This window comes from Gymnodraco acuticeps, unplaced genomic scaffold (assembly GCF_902827175.1).
Source record: "Gymnodraco acuticeps unplaced genomic scaffold, fGymAcu1.1, whole genome shotgun sequence".
Taxonomy (NCBI): Eukaryota; Metazoa; Chordata; class Actinopteri; order Perciformes; family Bathydraconidae; genus Gymnodraco; species Gymnodraco acuticeps.
The window spans coordinates 362,012-385,847 of record NW_022992140.1 but is presented as its reverse complement, the minus strand read 5'-3'; the positions used below and the strand labels follow the sequence as shown (position 1 = coordinate 385,847).

The window sequence follows — 23,836 nt, the reverse complement described above, 5'->3', positions numbered from 1 at the left end:
TATTGAAGACCAATATTTTTCTAACAGTAATGGATCTATATATGAAGGAACGTATACAGTACATCCAAATAAAGTTATTATATATTTTAAAAGTTTGTTTTCTGAGAGTCGAGTTGTGTGCATTGTCCCCAGGATCATATGTTTTGTATGTAATCTGTTGGCATTTCACTGATTACGATATTACAGATACATTCTTGTGTATTCCTCTTAGTTTTTAATCAAAAAGTTTACCTATTGAGCGATTGCTTTTCTAACTTACTAGGCTAAATGTTGTGTCTAAAGGCTGCTAGGGTCGAAAAGATACGTTTAAGTATCAGACCTCTACGGAGCCCCTAAAGTTCATGTTAATAAAACAAAGTATCTTGTGCGCACAATATACTTTCTCATGGTGAGACACATCGAACTGCCCGATTATTAAGCCCTGTTATTAGTTTTATGAAGAAGATGTCTGGTCGCCAGGGCGTGTGTGTGTGTATGTGTATATGTTTGTGGGCATTTGTTTTCAGAAGATATTATGATAGTGGCGTTCGTTCCGGTGCACTCCGACAGCATTTAGCACTACATCGAGATTAAGATTAAACGAAGTTCTTTCATTTGGGAATACACATATGGAGTTAGCCAGATGTCTGTAAATTACTGTTCATGGTAATTTGATGCCGGTGTCGGACACACACATACACCGAACACACACACAGAGCGGAGCTGAGCAGTGCACAAACACACACACATCATGTAGCATTTCCCTCCGAATAATGGTCGAAGACTTGACTGATGATATTAATTTATTGAAGTCTCCAATATCAACGTAAGAGCTTCTGCCTCTTCGGGGGGTGCTAACACTTAAATGTATCCTTTACTTTCTCCGTCTTTATATGTAGTCTTTTCTCCGTTAATCTCCGCTCCTGTTCTCTATCACGTTGTTTCCAAGCCCCCAGGAAGTGCACCGGACTCTGAGGAAAATATCTTTATATATACAGTCTATGGGAAATATTCGTAGTGGCCAAACTGCGGTACTACATCTTCCGTATCAGTCCGTGACGTTACTGCACTGAAAACAAGGGGAAAGTGGGGTTGTTCAATTTGCAAATATGCAGTTAATGTATGAGACAGAATGTATTCATGTTTCTCATCGAAACATCAATCAATCATGTAGAACTATTTTAATCTTGAGGGGTGTACGTTCTATAGAGAGGCGAAGTCCCTCCCTTTCCTCCATGGGACCTTATTTCGGAAAAATTATGTATTGAAGTCAATGGAGAGAGAAAGATTATCTTTCGATCCCGTTTGAATTGTGCCACGAATTACACATATGATGTTTGTCCATTTAAAAGATAATTTTGCCAGTAAAAAAAAAAAAAAGTGTCGTAAAACTGTGAAGTAACACATTTGTTTGTGTGAAACGCTGAATGAACTACATCTCTGGTCTTGCAGAACAACACACGTCACAAAGATGGCCGTCACTACTGTCTTGCTAAACAAGGGATTGACTACCCTCACTATCACCACAATGAAACACGTCCAGAAGAATGTCATGCAAAGCTGCCTGCCTGCCTTCCTTTGATTCTCTCTAAACTGCCTGATCTTTTTAATGTTTAATGTCAACCATTTGTGCAGATAGCAGAAGTAGAACAGATCGCCGATGCTAATGTAACGTTAGCGTTTCTCCCCCGGGCTTAAATGGTGTATTATAGAATGATCTATTTAGTTCTATTCAAAGGGTTCACGAAATATGACTACTACTCTTACTGTTTAACATTTTGGCTTACTTAATGTTACTTCATGTTAAGGCTAATACAAATGACAAGGCTAAGGCTGTAATGCTAACTAACGTGCTTGCTAGGGTAGCTAACTTGATCCAGCCACTTGAAGCGAAAGAACGAGCAAGACCCATTGCTGGTATGATAACAACCTGGTACTAAGCACACAGGCATCTTGTTAAAGTTATCTTATCTTAGCTATCTCTTATATTTAGCGGAGGAAAACAACTGTGACATCAGTTACGACATCACTTACGCGACTCTGGGATTTGTAGTCTTTCTAGTTGCGGATCATAGTCTTATATTTCAACAGTTTTACGACAAACTGTGACTTTTTTTACATGGAAATTATTTTTTAAATTGCATGTCTACTCTTGGGGCGGTGAGGCAGGTTGTAGCCTACCTTACGTTAAGCGACCATCTTTACCCATTTAAGGTGTTGATTGTTAAAGATATATTACAATACTGTCTGTGGGACCGCAGTGTTTTCTCTAAAAAAAAGTGTATATGTATCTGCTTTGATCCGCTCTGTGTTCATGTAAATACCGTAAATGCACAGTGGAGGATATTAATGATTGTGTTTTTTTAGCAGTGGTGCACATTCCATGAATATGGGGGACATGATCTTAAAGTAAGGGTTACGATCACCGCTGTGAAATGAATGTATCTTCCATATTTGCTGCACTTGTGTTTACGGAAGTTGAGATGTTTCTCGGTTGTGATTGGTTGTTCCTCGTCACATGACGAGCGGTGCGCGCTAGTTGAAGGCCAGAAAAAAAGACCTTGACAATGGCAGTCAGTGCACGTCTCCATTGAAACCAATAAAAATGAGCTTGCAACGCTGATGTGTATGGCTCCGTACAAAGTTGTACTCATTGCATTAGTATACTGTAGCTTTTTACACTGGAGGCGCCCATCTTGGCTGAAGTCGGTTCATATCATTATGGTAAATGTCGCCTTTAAGGAGCAGAACATTTTTGTTTTATTTGTGTGTGAATAATGAAATAATTTCAAATGTGTTTTTCTTTGATAGGTAATTGGTGTGGAGAAGATTAACCTCAGCCTTGCTTTGAACATTGTTCCAAAGGCTCTGTAGTAAATGGTGAGTATTCAAATGTTTTGTGTGATTTATTTGACTAACTTAAACTTGATCTTTAACTAATTGAAAACTGGTATTAGTCTGAACATTTCTGAATATTTATTCATAACATTTACATACTGCAAACATTGCAGGGATATACACATTTTCTGATTTATTTGGCAACAGTTATTCAGAAAGTGAGAGGCAAAAGCCAAACATTCTGCGATAAATCCTCCTTCACAAAAGGGTTAATGTTTTGTTTGTTGAAATGGCTATAAGGGTGTTTCTTATATGTAGTCTTACATTACAGTAATACTTATTACTATAAGTCGCTTTGGAAAAAAACGTAAATTAAATGTAATGTAGTCTAACCTGGTTGTTCGTACTTGATATAAAAAGTTATTCTCACTATATCACAACACCATTCAACAGCACCACAGATTCCATCCTCCAAAAAGAGCTTTTGTAAAAAGACCTCTCACAGAGTTTTAACAAAAAGTATGATCACCTCCATGAAGGAAGGATTTATTGCAGGACTTGTGCATTCGACTGCATTTGATTTTGCTAGGAACAACCAAAAACCCTGCATTCTTGGAACACAATGCCCTGGTGGGACAGTAGGTATAATGAACTCTTTAAGATAAAGATGGCGCCTGCCCATTAAGGGCTTTGTAGGCGAGAAGAATAATTTTAAATTCTATCTTGTGTTCTACAGGGAGCCAAAACAGGAGTAATGTGGTCCCTTTTCCGTGCTCTGGTCAATACATTTTGAATCAGCTGAAGCAACTTAACTGACTTCTTGGTACACCCTGATAATAAAGAGTTACAATAAGCTAGCCTTGAAGTAACAAATGCATGGACTAGTTTCTCTGCAGCGTTTTGAGGCAAGATATGCCTGGTATGTGATTTTGTAAATACATTTAGCACACAACTACAATCATAACATCATTAGAAAATGAAATTATTTGATGATTTTTATGACTGATATTTTGTTTTCTTTGATAAATGCGGAGTTTAAACGTATAACAACCCTGCCCCTCCAATCAAGATTTCTCTCTCAGCTGGATGTGCTATCTGACAAACTTCTGAAGATTTTTGAGAAGAGAGGAGGACAGATACGTAGGCCAGCGTCTGAACTGAATTATGTCAAACATGCAGTAGTGACTGGTCAGCCCCACATAGTGTCAGCAGAAAGTATTAAAAATAATGATTACAAAAAAATGCAAAAAAAAAAATAATATTATAAAATATATTTTAAGATCATGTTTAATCATCTGATTCGTCTCATTGCTGTTTTAGTCTGTGTTCTTCTAATTTGTGTCTACAGTGTGTGCCTATTGAGTTGTTTAGAGCCATGTGGGACAAAACCCGATCCTGCCCCTCCCTCTCACTGTCTAAGTGAATGGTGACTGTACAAACTACACTGCGCATGCTCAGAGTATTGTCCTATTTAATGTGTGTGGCAAAAACATAATGACCATAGGGGCACTGAGCTGCCATCCCCACCATACGTCATCTCACATAATTCAGAGCTGATTGGCTGTAAGTACGTGTGCCGCGAAAAGTGTGGTGTGTGAAGAGCAGACGAGAGACGCGTCCTAAAACCAGGAAGTAAGCTGCGCATGGGTTCCCTCCACAAAAAAGCAATGAGATTTCTTCATAGGATTTTAAAAAATAGCTCAAAATAAGATCTGTGGGAAACGTACCTGTTAGATGAATGCACGTTTTGTTCAGCCGGATAATATCCACATGTCTACCCTACTTTTATAATTTTCGAATCATAAATCTATCGATTAGATTTATGATAGACTTTTGAAACTACAAGAAGATAAGGAGGACTTTTACAAAAAAGTAAGAGGGATTTTTGTCCAGAAGGATAGGCAAATGGACGTCATCTTCAAGTCAAGGTAAGACCGCAATTTTATTGAAAATGGGATCTTACTAAGAGAGAACAATTCAATATTTAACTTGTTAAGCCCCGAGCCTGTTTTTCAGGTCTCAGGCTCGAAAATGACATTCCCAGAACAAATGACCATATCTTTCCCTTCTAAAAGGGTTACATTAATAATCTTTTTTCTCAAAGCAAGGTTACACATGTGAGTTGGATGTAGAAGTGTCAGAATCAATATAGATGTTTTTATTTTAAAGTAAATTCAGATTGAACACAGTAAAACAATTTAAATTATTGTGTCTGTCCAAAAAAGAAAGATTACTAGTGAAAACCACCCTTGAATGATGGGATGCTAGATTAAAAGCTTTAGGAATCCAAACTACAACATATAGTAAGTACCCTGTATCAAGATTGATGCAAAACAAGTGAAATTTGACCTTTTTAGAGAGATTTAGCACAAAAAAACACTTCTGGGGTCATTTGGGTGCATTGACCTATCTCTGGCCCCCCTTGGTCGATTTTGCTGATTGACATCTCTTTCTAACCGTCAGAGCCAATGGAATCAAAGGGAACTCCCACATACTCCTTATTTGGTAATGTGTGTGTCTGAGACTGCCGCATAGCCAAGACCGGAAGCTGCGATAACTCTGGTAGCTACCATTAGCAGCTAACTGTTACTCTCCGATTTTTACATAAAAATGGAATTATGGATTATAAAAAAAAAAATGATAACCCAGAAACATTATCAACCTATGGATTAACCTATTCATTCGCGTTTTTTCTCGTTTGAATGCCATTAAACCAGTCTTTTGATCAGATTGACAGCTACGGAGAGACGATCTCCCGTAAGCTCTGTGAATTTGTGTTGTGATGTCTGTGTTTGCTTCCCCTGTCAAGAGTTCGGATCACTCAGTGATTATACTATACCTAAATAATCTGTGGAACCTCAGCTTTAATCGGATATCTTGTATGTGCAGCTACGATAAGTAATAAGGGTATCTTTTATCTTGAGTTCTGTGCCAAAGTGCGTCAGCATTTTTCGCTCAGGGGTCATTTAGATGCTTCTTATGAGACTTGTGTTTTGTTTTGGTAAAAATGGTTTGTATCGTCAGTTAGCTGAGATTATTCCCGTTAATCTGGTATAACACATTAATAGGTTCTTAAATATTAAGATCCCCTGAGACACAGTGTCGTGAAAAAAAAGTACCCGCCGGCAGGGACCTTGGGGCTTAACAGGTTAAATGATACAATTGCATGTCTTGGGTATCCTTTTGTTGAACTGTCTGTTTAAAATTAATCGAAGCATCAGACAAAAAAAGGTTTTGAAAATAATATTATATTTTGATTTAGGTCAAAATATAATAATTGTAAACCTGAAGAGTCAGTGCCAGTGCCAGCCATGAACCTCACTGCACGTCACTGCAGAAGCTTAATACATAGACATCGTTTTTTCTGCCCCACCACTTTTGTGCATATAAAAACGCCACTGCAAACATGACTTAAGTAAGAATTCATTTTAAGGAAAATATACATCGAGTCAATAGTGTACACATTTCATTGAGCAAAACAGATTATTTATTTTCGTATTCCCCTCGTATGCTGCTATGCGTATAATAACGTTGGGCCTGCTAATCGAAAAACCTGGGAAGAAGCTCAAGAAGACAGCAATGGAAATAATTCAGATCTGGCTGTTGCACATACTCCTGCTGAAAAGGTAAATATATTAATATGGCGCAATTATGAAAGTAATTGTGTTTTGTGTAGGTTTGAACACACTTTGGGTCTTTAGGCCATTATGTGTTTATTTGAATATATTGTTTAAATACCTGATAACTCTCTCTGTTTTCCAGGAAGCAATCGATATGTACAGCTTTGGATATAATGGATACTGGATTGGTCTGAGAGTTGTAAATAAGAAATGGAAGTGGGTGGATGGAAGTGATCTGACTGATAGGTAAGAGACACATTACTAAACACTTTGAATACTAACATCTATCAGCCTTTCTCTAAACATGTTCTCCTGGATAGCAGCTCCTGTTGACGGTCGCTGTGCAGTGTTTTACAAGGACATAAACACATGGTCATCCGTGAGCTGTAATTTAATACTACAATGAAATGAATTACTTGTTTATAAAAACAAATTCCAAACAAAAAAATAAAACAAAAAAAGGATAAAAAAAACAGTAATTCCAGAAACGTTTCACAAACTCAATAAAAACAATAAAACACAAAAGTGAACTCATAATGTGGATTCTTTTAAAATCGATGTACTTTTAGTTTGACTTAATATCTGTGGAGCTTGCTAAATTAATGCAAATATGTATTTCCTTGATGGTGTTTTTATTAGATATGGATGGTTAAAATAGTTATACTGTTTAGTGTGAATAATGTTATTCTATTGTATTAGAGATGCAATGCTTAAACTCCCGGGCCTACCTGAATGCGCGTGCATCTCACCTCCGTATAAAAGGAGGCCTCGCCTCCTGACCATCATCCTACACCTCTCTTCAGTGAGCGGTATAGGACAGACAATGCCCCTGAGTAGAGGGCTCCGTCTGTGCTTATATAACAAGGGTTACAATACGTAACCCACCGTTATATCTCTCACAGGCTCCGCCCTCTACTGGACTCTATGGGTACAGTGGGCGGAACCCCGATGTATACACGCACTGTCATCCAGCACACCGTTCAACCTCACTGTCCCTGACCGGCTTTAGCAGCCGCTGCGCCTCACTCACCTATCCCTCGGTTGTAACCGTGGAGAAGTCCGGGCTGCAGCTGACAGAGCACACCCTGACACGCTTGCCTCACAAAAAGTGTGCTCGAAAACAGTGCTGAGGGCTCCCACCGTCCGCCTATAGGCAGACAGAGAAAGTCTGCAGCCCTGTATGGGTTCACTATGCACCATCTCTCCCGAGTCCCTAAGGAGCACGGGGAGAGCGCAAGTCCCCCCCATGTCCCCCACACTCAGACACTGACCCCGTGCAGAGTGTGTACAGACTAAAGCCCCCAGGCAGGCGAGGGGAGCCCTCCAGCCCTGTAAGGGCCCAGTGCGCACTACGTCACCCCGCGACCCTCCAGGGCGCCCGGATAAAACGTATGCACATTTACGCCCGGGGTTAGGGGGTCAGATGCCCACTGACCCACAGCCCCCCCCCTCCCTCCTCACCAGTCCTGTGTTGCCCCAGCAAGCACAGACACGGAGAAAGAGCCAGACATATCCAAGAGATAAAACTTTATGAAGGGGCCTGGCGTTGACCAAGACGCCGCCGTACATACAGTGGGGCAAAAAAGTATTTAGTCAGCCACCAATTGTGCAAGTTCTCCCACTTAAAAAGATGAGAGAGGCCTGTAATTTTCATCCTAGGTATACCTCAACTATGAGAGACAGAATGGGGGGAAAGAATCCAGGAAATCACATTGTCTGATTTTTAAAGAATTTATTTGGTCAATAACAAAAGTTAATCTCAATACTTTGTTATATACCCTTTGTTGGCAATGACAGAGGTCAAACGTTTTCTGTAAGTCTTCACAAGGTTTTCACACACTGTTGCTGGTATTTTGGCCCATTCCTCCATGCAGATCTCCTCTAGAGCAGTGATGTTTTGGGGCTGTCGCTGGGCAACACGGATGTTCAACTCCCTCCAAAGATTTTCTATGGGGTTGAGATCTGGAGACTGGCTTGGCCACTCCAGGACCTTGAAATGCTTCTTACGAAGCCACTCCTTCGTTGCCCGGGCGGTGTGTTTGGGATCATTGTCATGCTGAAAGACCCAGCCACGTTTCATCTTCAATGCCCTTGCTGATGGAAGGAGGTTGTCACTGAACATCTCACGATACATGGCCCCATTCATTCTTTCCTGTACACGGATCAGTCGTCCTGGTCCCTTTGCAGAAAAACAGCCCCAAAGCATGATGTTTCCACCCCCATGTTTCACAGTAGGTGTTCTTTGGATGCAACTCAGCATTATTTCTCCTCCAAACACATCTAGTTGAGTTTTTACCAAAAAGTTCTATTTTGGTTTCATCTGACCATATGACATTCTCCCAATCCTCTTGTGGATCATCTAAATGCTCTCTAGCAAACTTCAGACGGGCCTGGACATGAAATCTCCCCGTTCCCCTAGCTCAGGAGAGTTGTCCTCCGGATGATATGGCTGGAGTATTCTCGCGGGTACAGACGGTCAGGAGTGACCCGATCTGGCCACGCTTCCCGGCCATCAGGAGGTACCAGGAGGTACAGCAACACATCTTTGATTCATGTTGTTTATAACTGGAATATTACAATTATTATTAACTTTGTCTGCACAAAGATGCTCCGCTTCTGAAACGGGCCCGGTGGGTTATGACGCTGGAGGAGGTCGGACCAAAACCGTGACGCGCCGCAGACGGCGACCCGGTGGAATCCCGGGGAGAGCGTCCCCAGGGGCAGCAGCCCTCGCAACGCCCGCAGCATCTGCAACGACCGCACCATCTGCAACGCCCGCAGCATCTGCAGCGCCCGCAGCATCTGCAGCGCCCGCACCATCTGCAGCGCCCGCACCATCTGCAGCGCCTGCACCATCTGCAACGCCCGCAGCATCTGCAGCGCCCGCAGCATCTGCAGCGCCTGCACCATCTGCAACGCCCGCACCATCTGCAACGCCCGCACCATCTGCAGCGCCCGCACCATCTGCAGCGCCTGCAGCATCTGCAGCGCCTGCACCATCTGCAACGCCCGCAGCATCTGCAGCGTGACCAGCCACGGCCGCCTATTTTTAGCAGAGCCCAGCGCCGAGACGCTTCTGGGACGCTTCTAGCCGTAACGCGTCTGGTGGAATAGCACCCATTGACTAGAGTAGCCGCGTTCGCTGTGAAAGCAGCGGCACAGCCGTAATGCGGCCGTGCCGTAACACGCCGTGCCGTAACGCGCCGCAGACGGACCCGGTGGAATCTAGGGGTCACCCTTCGGCGGCCGCGGGGGCTCCGTCCTGGTCTCCGCGAGAGGAAGCAGAGCCGGAGATTCTGACGTTTTGGGGGGGAATTGTGTGACGAAAGAAATACAAATATTTGGAATTCCAACTGTGTGTATGTGTCATCAGTTAGAACTGTTTCTCACATATCCCCCGCACTGTGTAGCCGGCTGCCTCTAACCTGTCGGTTAGTAGCCAGCAGGGCTCGCTGCAGAAGCCAGCTGTTTTTAACCTATGGGTTAATAAACAGCAGAGCTCGCTATTTAAGCCGGCTGCCTCTAAGCTATGGATGCCGTTTAAGCCAAAATTAAATAAATAAATACATAAATAATTAAATAAATAAATACACATATACATATATATATATATATATATATATATGCCTATGAAATAAATAAATAAGGTTATGAAATTCATTCTGAAATAAATAAATAAGGCAATAAATATATATATATATAAATGTACCTTTTTAAATACACATTTATTTATTTCAAGAAACTTTTATTTCATAATGCCACATTTATTTCTAAGGTCCATGTTCAGTCACGTCAAGCGATGCAAATTAACTTCTCGACCAAAAGCAGAAGTGCTTAATTTGAAGGCTGAGGGATAGACTTCAAAAGAAGAGAGGAAACAACCAGTTCTCCTATTGCGATGTCCAGAGGTTTAATTAGAGCAACACTTCTCCATCTACGAGTCAGAGAGGGCTCAACAGAGCGGCTGGAGTGATGGCGGAGGGAGAGGAGGAGGTGAACTACGCTTCGGTTGTGTTCAAAGCCGGCAACAATCCTCCACCTGCGGGTACGTTTAGTTATTTAACAACTTTCACTTCCTGCTGATGATTTTGAATCAGAGCCTCTTTGTTAATGTGATCAATGCAATGTTGAATATCAATCCAAAGTAAGTTGCTGTTTTTAATGACCTGTAATTTAACTGTGAAACCAGAAACATGAAAAATCTGCAAATAATGTACCTGTTTTTGTATTTGTTTAGTGTGGGTGAAGAATAGATGTTTAACTAACCCAGCACATTTGCATTGATGTTTTTCAAAATCACAATGTTGACTATAAACCTTTCACTACAAATGAACCAAGAAAACTTATCATCGTGCAGCTAGGTTTTAATAATATGAGTTTTCTGGGTTCATCAATGCACATTTTGGTAGAAATAAGCCTTCTTTGTTCATGTATACTACATTGAGAAAACACTTTTAAATATAGAGTAGTTTGAAACCTTTGAACACCTCATCCTATTTCAGTTTAACTTCAATTCATATTTCTTCTCTTAAAAAGATTCAAACTGATGGTCATTTGTTGGGTATTTTAATTTAGCGACTCACACTGGAGATATATCATCACGAACACATCTATTTAAAACCAGTGAGGAAATTGCGAAGTGAGCTAGTTATGTGTTGAGAGTTTCCCGTATCATGTCGCTTCCCTTTTTAAACGGCATGACACAATACCTGAAGACAATCTCATCATTTTGAATTTGCCCATTTTAATGCACTTTGAGGAAAAAACTGTGAATTTTGCATCATCGTACTGTAAGGCAATTCTTCTGCTATATCAAACAATGAAAACAGCCTTTTAAAGTCCTTCTCATGTATTCTCTAAAAACCTGCATGAGCATTTCCTTTGTCCTTCCAGCAAAAAGAGGGGAGGAAACTGTGTACGGTGAGGTGAAGGCGCAGAACGAAACAAAGAACGAGGGTAAGTTGTATTAAAAAAAAGCATTCAGGTGTTACTGCAACTGGGAGTACTACTGCTACCACTGCTACCACTACTTTACCATTATAACTATCATTAAAAGGGAACAAGTTCACAAGAACTGTTCTAAAGTTTATATCTGTAGTGCTTTGTCAGTAACCCTAGCACTCTAACAAAGCCGTAACATATTGGGAGTGTGCAGTGTGACAAATGTCAACGTCTTGCAGACGGGGCATCCTGGTCTTATGAAAAAATGATGGTGGAAAGCTGCACTGTCTTTTCTCCCGTTTGTTTTTGACATATCAAAAATAGTTTATGATCGTAGTATGCACAAGTCTTTATGTCAATTCAGTGACTTGAAGTTACAAAAGAGTACTTGCTAAACCATGACCTTTTACCAGTGTATTCTGGTCCTTTAGTAAAACTACTGATATCATGCTGTTAAAATTATCCTTTACAAGTAGAAGTACAGCATTAAAAATGTTACTTGAGTAAAAGTAAGTAAGTATAAAAAGCCAACTGTACTTAAAAACATCTTCCACAGACTGAAAAACTCATCTCTTTCGACTCCACTTCGAGCGATAGAATTACTAACAAAGCACTTATATACTAATAAAGGACTGGCTTATCTATAGCCAGTTGAGTAGCACTTGAAATGTTTGGCTCTATGAAACCTGATGTACTTTATGATGCTGTTTTCTTTTAGTTTGTATCTTCTTGGTCGAACGCACTTATTGATAGTCGCTTTGGATAAAAGCGTCAGCTAAATGCAATGTAATGTAATGTTAAAATAATGACACAGAAAAGTTTAAATTTAAAGAAAAAACACCCAAAAATAATTAGATCACATTTTGCGTAAATGTCCAATTAAGTTTCTTCATTATCTAGTTTTTCAGATCGTCCATCTGTTCATATTTATAACAACACATTATATATATTAAATAATAATGCATCTGAATTATTAACTTACTATACATTTAGTGGAGTAAGATTGATGATTCCTTTGAATTGTAGTTGAGTTAAATCATACAGTGGCATGACAAGAAAATACTCAAGTAAAGTACCCTTACCTCAAATTTGCACTTAAGTTTGATTAAATGTATTCAGTAACATTCTACCACTGCCTTTTACTGAACTCTATCAAGTGGTTTTGTTGCTTTTTACGGTCGTTTTATCTGCAACGTTATTAACGTGTTAAAAACTGTGAATAAATCGGACTAAATATGAGGTTCGTTTTTAGGACATCTCTTGCAAACGGTTATTTTGAGATTGAACTTTTGAGATTTAACACTTTTAGCAAAGTACATGAAGCAGTTTCTCAAAACACAACTCTTTAAGTCGGCCCTTTAACAACAGTCAGGTGCCTGTTTAAATATGTGAACAATCTTTCACTGTCCATATCACTCCTTTTGTTCATTTAGGCCATTTCTCATACAATGTAAGTGATAGGGGACCAAATGCACTCCTTTGTTCTGAACTGTATTCCAAAGTTTGACTGAATAATATAAGGTTCAAGCATCTGAGTTAGTCAAATCAACTTGGTATCCTTTCCTGTCTTTTACCTTTTACTCTCATGAAAAAGAAGATCCATCTGCATTTACCATACTGTATACTGTCCTAGTTGAAAAGTGACACAATATCTGTACTAAGGAGACTGTAACTTTGAAAGGTACCACTCTTCATCTGGAAAGTTAATATGATTAATTTGTGTTGTTTAGACTCAGCAGGACGTCGGCGCTTTCAGCACTTGGCTTGTTGTTTGGGGATTCTCTGTGTCATTCTGCTGGGTGGCATCATCGGAGTCTGCGTCTACCGTAAGTGCACAAAACAGGAAGTGCATTATCTCACACTTAGACATGAGACAATCTGTAAAGAATAGTAGCAGCTGTTTTATCTGTTACACCATTTGATATCAGTCATGTACATGCCAAACGACAATGAAAGTCTATCTAATGTCAATCTATTAACACATGTCATGTGTCTTTCATGTTACTGAGCCTCTGTGAAGTTCTGAGTTCATCCCACTCTCTCTACCCACCAGCGCTTGCTATTTCACAAATGTGTGGCTTGAAGACTTCCCCATTCCACTCCTCTCTTAGTAATGTTGACTTCAAACCACAGTGACAAGCAGTTTCAGGCAATGTGAAATATCAATGGGTCTGAGGATTGGAGAAGTCAGAACACTTTGAGACTGACTGAGACATTTTTAGTTTGAGTCTAAAGACCGGAAAACTTAACGTGAGACTGACAGGAAAAAGCTTCCAAAAGAGGCAAATTGACAAAAAACTAAATTGCAATATAACCTTGATTATAAAAGAAGCTAATTTCTCATTTTGCAGTTACATTAATTCATGAGAGTGATCCAAACCGGTTTAAAGAAAACTCATCTCTTCTGGCAAACAACACAAAACTCAACTTTAGAAAATGCAAACTTGACGAGGAACAACAAGAATCTGGAGGACCAGTTGGGCAACCTGACACAAGCTTATAATGTCTCAGAGAGCAACAACAAAAACCTGTCTGCAGGAGTCCAGGAGCTGAACTCACGAAACCAGGAGCTGGAGAAAAAGAATAACATCCTAACACAGAAAATACAAGACATGACAACAAACTGGAATGAGCTCAACATCAGTCGAGCTCAGTGGAGCATCGATTCCTACTGCTTAGGAAACACCGGTATGTTCAGATCCTCTATATTAGGTCATCATTACAATATGTTCAAAAGGCAGGGATGTTGACAGACAACCTGACAGTAAGTTCTGAACCCATTATTAAGGTACAATAATAATAATAATAATAATAACAATAACATTAATATAACAATGCAGTGATGTTGCTGATTGTATGGACTCTGTTGTTTCAGATGATAAGTGTAAACCTTGTCAGAAGGGCTGGTCACTCACTGAGCCCAGCTGCTATGCGTATATTAACGCTCAGTATCCTCATCAAAAAACCTGGGAAGAAGCTCAAGAAGACTGCAGAGGAAGGAATTCAGATCTGGCTGTTGCACATGATTCAGAGGAAAAGGTAAACCCATTAATATGACGCACTTAGAAAGTAATTGTGTTTTGTGTAGGTTTGAACACACTTTGGGTCTTTAGGTCATTATGTGTTTATTACAGTTTAATGTTTAAATATCTGACAACTCTCTCTCTGTCTTCCAGGAAGCAATCAATACTAACAGCTTTGGATCTAATGGATTCTGGATTGGTCTGAGAGTTGTAAATAAGAAATGGAAGTGGGTGGATGGAAGTGATCTGACTGAAAGGTAAGAGACACATTACTAAACACTTTGAATACTAAAATCTATCAGCCTTTATCTAAACATCATGTTCTCTCCTCAGCTCCTGGATAGTTCCTCCTGTTGACGGTGGCTGTGCATTGTTTTACAAGGGCAGAGACAAATGGTCATCAGTGAGCTGTGGTGCAACACATGAATGGATCTGCCAGCAGAAGGCTCTCTCTGTTTAAACAAAGCAGTCATACTAAGAAAAAATATAAAAACATATACATGTATTTTTTTATATAAAAATAAAACAGGTTAAAAAACAGTAATTCCAGAAACGTTTCTCAAACTCGATAAAAACAATAAAACACAAAAGTTAACTCATAATGTGGATTATTTTAAAATCGATGTACTTTCAGTTTGACTTAATTTCTATGGAGCTTGCTAAATTAATGCAAATATGTATTTCTTTAACATGTGATGGTGTTTTTATTAGATATGGATGGTTAAAATAGTTAAACTGTTTAGTGTGAATAATGTTATTCTATTGTGTTAGAGATGCAACGCTTCAACTCTGCAGATTATTGCAAAGACTATGGACCATTTTATTGTATTGCTTCTACCGGCCAGCAGAGGGCGCTGCATCACTTGATCTCAATACAAAGTTCCAGAGTCTGTTGAATAACTGTTTCAAGATTCAAAGGTTTATCGTCATGACATTTAGAAACTACGGTGTAATTATGTAATGTATAAAAACATGTGATCTCAGGTTCCTTAACAGTGCAATTAACAAGACATAAGAAATACATATAAAAAACAACAATACAAATAGAAATAGTGCAAGCTCAGGTGTTTAATAGTCTGATGGCCAGTGGGATGAAACTGTCCCTGATGCTATTCTGATGACGCACAGTTTATGGATGATTTGTATCTATCTGTATTTGTGTCTATGAGCAATGTCTTGTTTCACTCTGTTGTCACCAGTGAATAAATGTGCTGCCACACATTGTTGTTTTTGTGTTTCTCTTGAAAACATCAGTGCTTTAATCAAGTCTGGAGAAACAATCTTATTCATGGTCAATCAATCAATCAATGTTTATTTATATAGCCCAATATCACAAATGTTACATTTGTCTCAGTGGACTTTACAGTTTGTACAAAATATCAGTATGACAATACGACACCCTCTGTCCTTAGACCCTCACATCGTACAAGGAAAAACTTCCGAAGAAAACCCACAGTTTAAAGGGAAAAATGGGAGAAACCTCAGGGAGAGAAAAGAGGAGGGATCCCTCTCCCAGGACGGACAGACGTGCAATAGATGCCGTGTGTAAATTGAAAAGATAATACATTTGCAACATAGGTAGTCCAAATGTTTGGAAATGCATGTGTGTATAATAGGAAGATGAATCCACGAGGATATCCATCCAGGACCTATGATCCAGGACCACAGCCACGACTCAAGATCCAGGGCTCGCGATCCAGGACCGAGGAGCGCAGGATCATCCATGACTCCGGATCCCGGCGTATATAGACACCAAAAAGAAATAAATTTGGGGAAGCTGGGTTAATGGGAACATGAGAGTACACAGGTATAGACAGAGAGAAGGAAGAAGTAAGGTGTCCCCCGACAAACTAAGCCTATATCAGCAAAACTAGGGGCTGAATCTAATCAGCCCTAACTATAAGCTTTATCAAAAAGGAAGGTCTTCAGCGCACTCTTAAAAACGGATAGGGTGTCTGCCGCCCGAACACAAACTGGAAGCTGATTCCACAAATGTGGAGCTTGATAAGAAAAGGCTCTGGCTCCCATTGTGCTTTTAGAGACTCTAGGAACAACCAACAACCCTGCATTCTTGGAACGCAATGCCCTAATAGGACAGTAGGGTATAATGAGTTATTTAAGGTAAGATGGCGCCTGCCCATTAAGGGCTTTGTAGGCGAGAAGAAGAATTTTAAATTATATCCTGTGTTCTATAGGGAGCCAGTGTAAGGCAGCCAGAACAGGAGTAATGTGGTCCCTTTTCCTAACTCTGGTTAGTACACGAGCTGCAGCATTTTTAATCAGCTGAAGCGACTTGACTGACTTCTTGGTACACCCTGATAATAAAGAATTACAATAATCCAGCCTTGAAGTAACAAATGCATGGACTAGTTTCTCTGCATCGTTTTGAGGCAACATATGCCTGATTTTTGCAATGTTACGTAGATTTAAGTAGGCGGTCCTTGAAATTGATTTTATGTGGGCGTTAAAGGATAAATCCTGATCAAATATAACACCAAGATTCCTTACAGTCTCACTGGAGGCCAAATTAATGCCATCCATAGTTAGTATATCCTTAGATAATTTGTTTCGTAGATTCTTCGGGCCAAGTACAATAACTTCAGTTTTGGTAGTGTTTAACATCAAAAAGTTCAAGGTCATCCACGTTTTTAAGTCCTTAAGGCAGTCTTGAATTTTATTTAGATGATTAATTTCATCAGGCTTGATTGATAAATATAGTTGAGTATCATCCGCATAACAATGAAAATGTACAGAATGATTCCTTATAATATTGCCTAACGGAAGCATATATAATGTGAACAAAATAGGTCCGAGCACTGAGCCCTGTGGCACTCCATGGCTAACTTTGGTTTGCGTGGAAGATTCATCATTGACACGTACAAACTGAGAGCGTTCAGATAGATAGGACCTAAACCAGTCTAAAGCAGTTCCCTGTATGCCAACTAAGTGCTCTAGTCTTTGCAATAGGATATCATGGTCGATAGTATCAAATGCAGCACTGAGATCGAGCAAAACAAGAATAGAGACAAGTCCCTTGTCAGAAGCTATTAGAATGTCATTTGTGACTTTAACCAGAGCTGTCTCTGTGCTATGATGTGTTCTAAAGCCAGACTGAAAATCTTCAAATAAATCATTGTTTTTTAAGTAATCACACAACTGTTTTGCGACCGCTTTCTCAAGAATTTTTGAGAGGAACGGAAGATTAGAAATAGGTCTATAGTTGGCTAAAACCTCTGGATCGAGGTTGTGCTTTTTAAGAAGCGGTTTTATCACTGCTACTTTGAATGATTGTGGAACATAGCCTGATAATAAAGACATATTCATAATGTTTAATAAATAAGTGCTAATTAATGGAAAAACTTCCTTCAACAGCTTAGTTGGAATTGGGTCTAACATACACGTTAATGGTTTAGAAGAGAGAATCATTGAATTTAATTGTTCAAGGTTTATGGCTGAAAAGCATTCTAGTTTACTATCTAGTGTAATATTAGAACTTTTGACCATTGTAGCCAAGTCTGTAGGTCTCTACAGACTTGTAATAGTCAGGAGAAACAATCTTATTCACGATGATGTAACATGTTTTAAAATTAACCAAAAGTAAATCAATATTTAGTCTCTAGCAGAGTTCCAGAGAGGGACAGGAAGATGCATTGAGAGCATTTTGGTGACTAAACATACGTTTTTGGGGCCTAGAAATCCATGGAGATCCAAATTGCAGTTAATATGATTATTTATTAGGAAATCCAATATGTTGGATGTGTGACTCTATTAAAACCCGGTGAAAGGGTTTTAATAGAAACTTGAACGTTTTCAAGTTCCGGTTGAAACTATTTGGGAAGTATCAACATGACATGAGAACAGGAGATTAAAAAGATGCCATCTCCACCTCGAAGCAGAAGTCTACTGAACCGTCACATCAGAGAGACGCTCTCATCAGGACTGCAGCAGGACTTTGTTCAGGACCAAAGGAAACATAATCGAGGATATGGGTAATTAAAGAATATTCCAGAGTTTATGTGTGTGTGTGTGTGTGTGTGTGTGTGTGTGTGTGTGTGTGTGTGTGTGTGTGTGTGTGTGTGTGGTGTGTGTGTGTGTGTGTGTGTGTGTGTGTGTGTGTGTGTGTGTGTGTGTGTGTGTGTGTGTGTGTGTGTGTGTGTGTGTGTGTGTGTGTGTGTGTGTGTGTGTGTGTGTGTGTAAGATATAACCTATGATGTGCTTTTCTTTGCCTTTACCAACATGTTTTCCTTGTATGAACATAAATGCGTAAATTGCTTCTGAGGCTTGACCACTCCCTAGCAGCACATTATTTTAAATATCATTTAGGGAGGCGTGTGGCGCAGTGGATAGAGCCTTGGTGTTGGTCACACAGGTTCAAACCCCACTGCAGTTAGCATGTCGTTGTGTCCCTGAGACACATTACATTACATTTCATTACATTGCATTTAGCTGACGCTTTTATCCAAAGCGACTTACAATAAGTACATTCGACCAGGAAGACACAACCTTGAAGAAAACAGAATCATATAAGTACATCAGGTTTCATAGAGCCAAACATTTCAAGTGCTACTCAACTGGCTATAGATAAGCCAGTCCTTTATTAGTATATAAGTGCTTTGTTAGTAATTCTATCGCTCGAAGTAGAGTCGAAAGAGATGAGTTTTCAGTCTGGAAGGTGTGTAAGCTTTCTGCTGTCCTGATGTCAATGGGGAGCTCATTCCACCATTTAGGAGCCAGGATAGCAAACCCACGTGTTTTTGCTGATGGGAACTTGGGTCCCCCTCGCAGCGAGGGTGCAGCGAGTCGTTTGGTTGATGCAGAGCGGAGTGCACGTGCTGGGGTGTACGGTTTAACCATGTCCTGGATGTAGGAAGGGCCAGATCCATTCGCAGCATGGTACGCAAGAACCAGTGTCTTGAAGTGGATTCTAGCAGTTACTGGAAGCCAGTGAAGTGAGACACTTCACCCCAAATTGCTCCTGTGGGGATTGCCCACAGTATTGAGAATGTGAGTCGCTTTGGATAAAAGCTTCTAACAAGTGACATGTAATGTAATGATAAACTGCATAGACTATCTACCTATCTATCTATCTCATAACATGTTGATTTGAGTATTGTATTTAAATACCTGATGACTGTACCTCTGTTGTCAGAACATCATCAATAGTTACAGTATATCAACTGTTGGATTCTGGATTGGCCTGAGAGTAGAAAACAGGAAGTGGGCAGATGGAAGTGATCTGACTAAGAGGCATGTTACTAAACACTTTGAATCATAAAAATCGTTTAGCCTTTATCTAAACTTCCTGTTCTTCCCTCAGCTCCTGGATAGACCCACCTACTGAGGGTCACTGTGCACTCTCTGTCTGGCGCAGTAGCAGAACACCATGGTTATCAGTGACCTGTGACCAGAAACAACAATGGATCTGCCAGAAGAAAGCTCTATATGTTTAAACACTGCTGTCATACTACATATGCTTTTATTTTACTTTTCAGAGATGCAGTAACCTCATTTATCATATCAGTATATAGCGATCATTTGATATAAAAGGACCAAAACTTGCTCAGTTTAGTTTGTCTGACATTTTTTTAAATGCTGCTTTATGTGGGCCAATATCTTTGGTTTTAACATAATTAGCTCAGAGCTGTTTTCTTAAGCATTTGTATTGTGATGTCATACATTTTAATATGTAGAGATGAGAGTTATGTGTGTGATTTATCTAGAAGCTAATTCATGTTTGAGTCTATGATGTTAAATACAATTGCTGTCACACAGTGTTGTAGTTATTTCCTCACAAATCAGTAACACTCTAAGGCAATATGATATTTGATAACACTTTATATTAAGGTACACAAATTCACCATCAACTACTTGTTAATTAACATGAATATTAGCAGTTTATTGGCTCTTTATTAGTCATTATAAAACACTTATTAATGCCTTATTCTACAAGTAATAGGCCATTAGTTGAGAGTTGCTCCTCCATAACGCTCTAATTCAGGGGTGCCCACACTTTTTCAGCTTGGGAGCTACTTTTAAAATGACCAAGTCCAAATGATCTACCTACAGTCTGTGTTGCAGGGGGGGGGGGGCAGGGGGTGCTAGAGGAATAGCGCTTCAGATGAGGAGGTGAGGCCCCCTCATAACTGCATGAACCCGTATGGCTAAATACAACTCAGTACATTTTTGGTAATTTGTATACCCTTTCTTTAGTCGAATTGTATAAATTGGAAGGCTAACTAGGTAATCAGCTCGTGCTGAGCCTGGACCCAGCACATATCAGTAAGAATTTGTTGTGTTTTGTACACACACATCCTTATCAGGCTTCGGAGACTGCAGATGCTTTCTTGAAGGGAGGGGAGGTGGTTGACCAGGGGGGGGAGGTGGTTGACGTAGGCGCGGTGATGAAGACGGGGGAGATGGTGCGCATCTCTGCTTCGGTGATTTTGGTGGGCGTCGTTGAGGGGCGGGGGTAAAGGACATGCTGCCAACCCTGCGTGTCGCCGTCATGCGGTCATTGAACTCCAGGGGGGTGGGCGAGGGTGAGAGGGTGAGCGGAGAGTAGAGAGAGCTGGGGGATGAATGAAGAGTATCCTCAAAGGCGTTGACAGGGGGGGTGACGGGCAGTGGAGACTCCTCCATTTGTGTCATAGGTCTCCCATAATCAGAACATTCCTCAGGCGGGTGCAGTGATACTTCTTCAGGGTTTTCTGCACGATGTGTTGTGTCTTTCTGCTGTTTTGATTCCTTGGCAGAGGGAATAGATTGATGACGCAGGCAGTTGAATATGTTAGAGATAAACAATTTCACTCCTGACTTGTTCAGACAAACTCCATTTGCCTTAAAAAGATGTCTGCGGTCCCAGAAAAAGTTAAAATTGTCAATAAAATGAACAGAATGGTCAGTACAGGCCGTTGAAAGCCAGGTGTTCAGTGCAAACAATCTGCTGAATCTCTCCACTCCTCTTCTGACTGGCGGTAGAGGGCCACTGATGAACACCTCTGCATTTAGAGAGCTGACAGTTTCCAACAAACATTTAAAGTCTTCTTTCAGCATTTCTGACTGTTGTTTCACAACATCATTTGTTTCAATGTGCAGTACCACATTCTTCACAGTCGGATGTTCAGCCCCAATATGCAGGATCTTCTCAGCCAAGTCAGAGACCACATCCTTGGGAAAACAGAGTACTTTGGTGTTGTTCTTACTACACAGACATTTTACATCTCTTACAGCAGAGTCACCCACAATCAGATTTTCAGGCCCAGTCGTTAGCTTTCCCTCTAGCCTTTTACTTTTGGAGTAGCTATTGGTCCTTACCCTGCTGTGTGAAGAGGACAGGGTTATCCAGGTCATCAGAAAGAGATCTCCGGTTCTCGGTCAGCGGAGCGTATCTGTTCTGGATTGGCACACTTGGTGGTTTAGGAGGATTGTTTGTAGTTCTCCCTTTAGCAGCTGTCCACGGCTGTTTCCTAGTATGAATAGGGGTTGAAGAGGCGCTCTTCCTGAGTGATAACAATGCAGGCCAGCCGGTCGCATCACAGATTTCAGAGCGCTGGGCTCTGCCTGTTATCCGTCCTCCCAAATCCCATGGAAATGATTTACTCTTAGGCTTTGCACCCAGAGAGTTCCAGGGAGGACTACCACTTGTAGATTTATTACCCGGTACACAGCCCTCCTGTTCCTTGGAATCCTTGTAGCTGCTAACTAGCTGTGAGTTAGCATACCCTTTTCCATTATTTTGCAACACTGGTAAAGTTGTGTCATTCCCACGACATAGTCCATTCACTTCCACGTTAACTTCTGTTTAGAGTCGGAGAGGTCCTGATAATTTATTCCGGTAAATTACTCTGACCTACTAATTGACCTGACCGAAGTTATTGAGTCTATGTAAGGTTGCTGCTTGGCTCAGATCCACCAACGTCAGCAAGATCTCACCTCTATAACTCCCCGAAGAACCTAGGTTCAATTAACTGCTGTTTCAATTCAGACAACTCTTTTTTAATCTGTTTAAGGGATCCCGAAGGATTTTGATATCAGTAAATGGAGTGTGCTCCTACCTAAGTGTGTGTGGCAGGGTGCAGTCTTACATTTTAAGCAGGAGAGGAGAGCACAGGTTGTCTTTTTAAGTTATCCCAGTCCAAAAGGTGGGATCAGTTTATTTGAAGAAAAATAGGTCCAAACTAATACAGGGTTTTTACCTTTTAACACATTATAATCATATGCAACATATCATGCTGGGGTTATATTTTTATCTAAAACCTTAATTCATATTTCTCATCTATCCAAGATCTAAAATAAAGCCATTAGTTATAAGATTCCCGTACGTCCTATTAACGTCTTCCGGGATAGATCTAAATAAAGCTATTAGTTCTAAGATTCCTGTACGTACTAATAACGCCTTCCAGGATAGATCTAAATAAAGCTATTAGTTCTAAGATTCCTGTACGTACTAATAACGCCTTCCAGGATAGATCTAAATAAAGCTATTAGTTCTAAGATTCCTGTACGTACTAATAACGCCTTCCAGGATAGATCTAAATAAAGCTATTAGTTCTAAGATTCCTGTACGTACTAATAACGCCTTCCAGGATAGATCTAAATAAAGCTATTAGTTCTAAGATTCCTGTACGTACTAATAACGCCTTCCAGGATAACCTTACCGAGAGCCATTTTACCCAGCCCTGAAGGACAGAGCCTACCCGGAAAGAGTATACCAGGGGTTTCCCCCCCTCTCTCTCGCTCTCTCAAAAAACCAGTCTCTTTATGCTCAAAAAACCGGATCGAAACCCCAAAAAACACCTCCTCTATCCCCAACCAACATCCTCCATTGGCCATGGCCTAAGACACACCTTCCCATGTTTGTGTAAAAAGGACATGACCCCTGTAGGACTTGAAAAATATTATTCTCAGCTATGACATAACCATTTTTGAGGCCTCAATGTGTTTCTCGTTTAAGGCAGGAGCCCCCCTCCCTGTGATCTGCTGTGAGAAAAAAGGGGAAGAAACTGCCCTCTTCCTTATCAGTGACACCCATAAATCATAGACCTTACACACTCAACCTAAACAAACCGTTTTGTTTATGCTGTAAATATAGAAAAACCCAAAATATGAAGCATTCTCATTAAGGGTTCATACAAGAATATAATTGATCATATATGATTTATAATTAACTTTCGTTTTAAGTATTCACTTCATATATGATTTATAATTAACTTTCGTTTTAAGTATTCACTTCATATGAAGCTCTCAACACCCTCTTTTTAAAACGCAAAGTTATCAAACAGCACCAGATAAAATCGTAAAAACACATACATATTACATCCGTAAAACTTCAAGCATCAATATCATGAAAAGTTCTTCAGTATGTGTAATCAGAACGACCTTTTGATGAACCTGGTGTGAAGAACACGAAAACATAGTACCTCACTGGAATGTTCT

The 23,836-nt window shown here is 40.2% G+C and overlaps 1 protein-coding gene across 4 annotated transcripts; it reads left to right on the top strand.

Annotated features, from left to right (window-relative positions):
• The first annotated feature begins 10,343 nt into the window (after positions 1–10,343).
• LOC117538289 (dromaiocalcin-1-like) lies at positions 10,344–15,622 on the top strand. 4 transcript variants are annotated; one of them, XM_034203893.1, is made up of 7 exons: positions 10,344–10,482; positions 11,331–11,393; positions 13,109–13,204; positions 13,917–14,066; positions 14,254–14,417; positions 14,555–14,658; positions 14,735–15,622. In XM_034203893.1, the coding sequence occupies exons 1-7, from the start codon at positions 10,410–10,412 to the stop codon at positions 14,859–14,861; spliced, it is 777 nt and encodes a 258-aa protein (XP_034059784.1). In that variant the 5' UTR covers positions 10,344–10,409; the 3' UTR covers positions 14,862–15,622. The 4 variants fall into 4 exon arrangements, with proteins under 4 accessions (XP_034059784.1, XP_034059783.1, XP_034059786.1 ...); XM_034203892.1 differs by having other exon boundaries at positions 13,890–14,066; XM_034203894.1 differs by having other exon boundaries at positions 10,392–10,482; positions 13,730–14,066.
• The last annotated feature ends 8,214 nt before the right edge of the window (positions 15,623–23,836 follow it).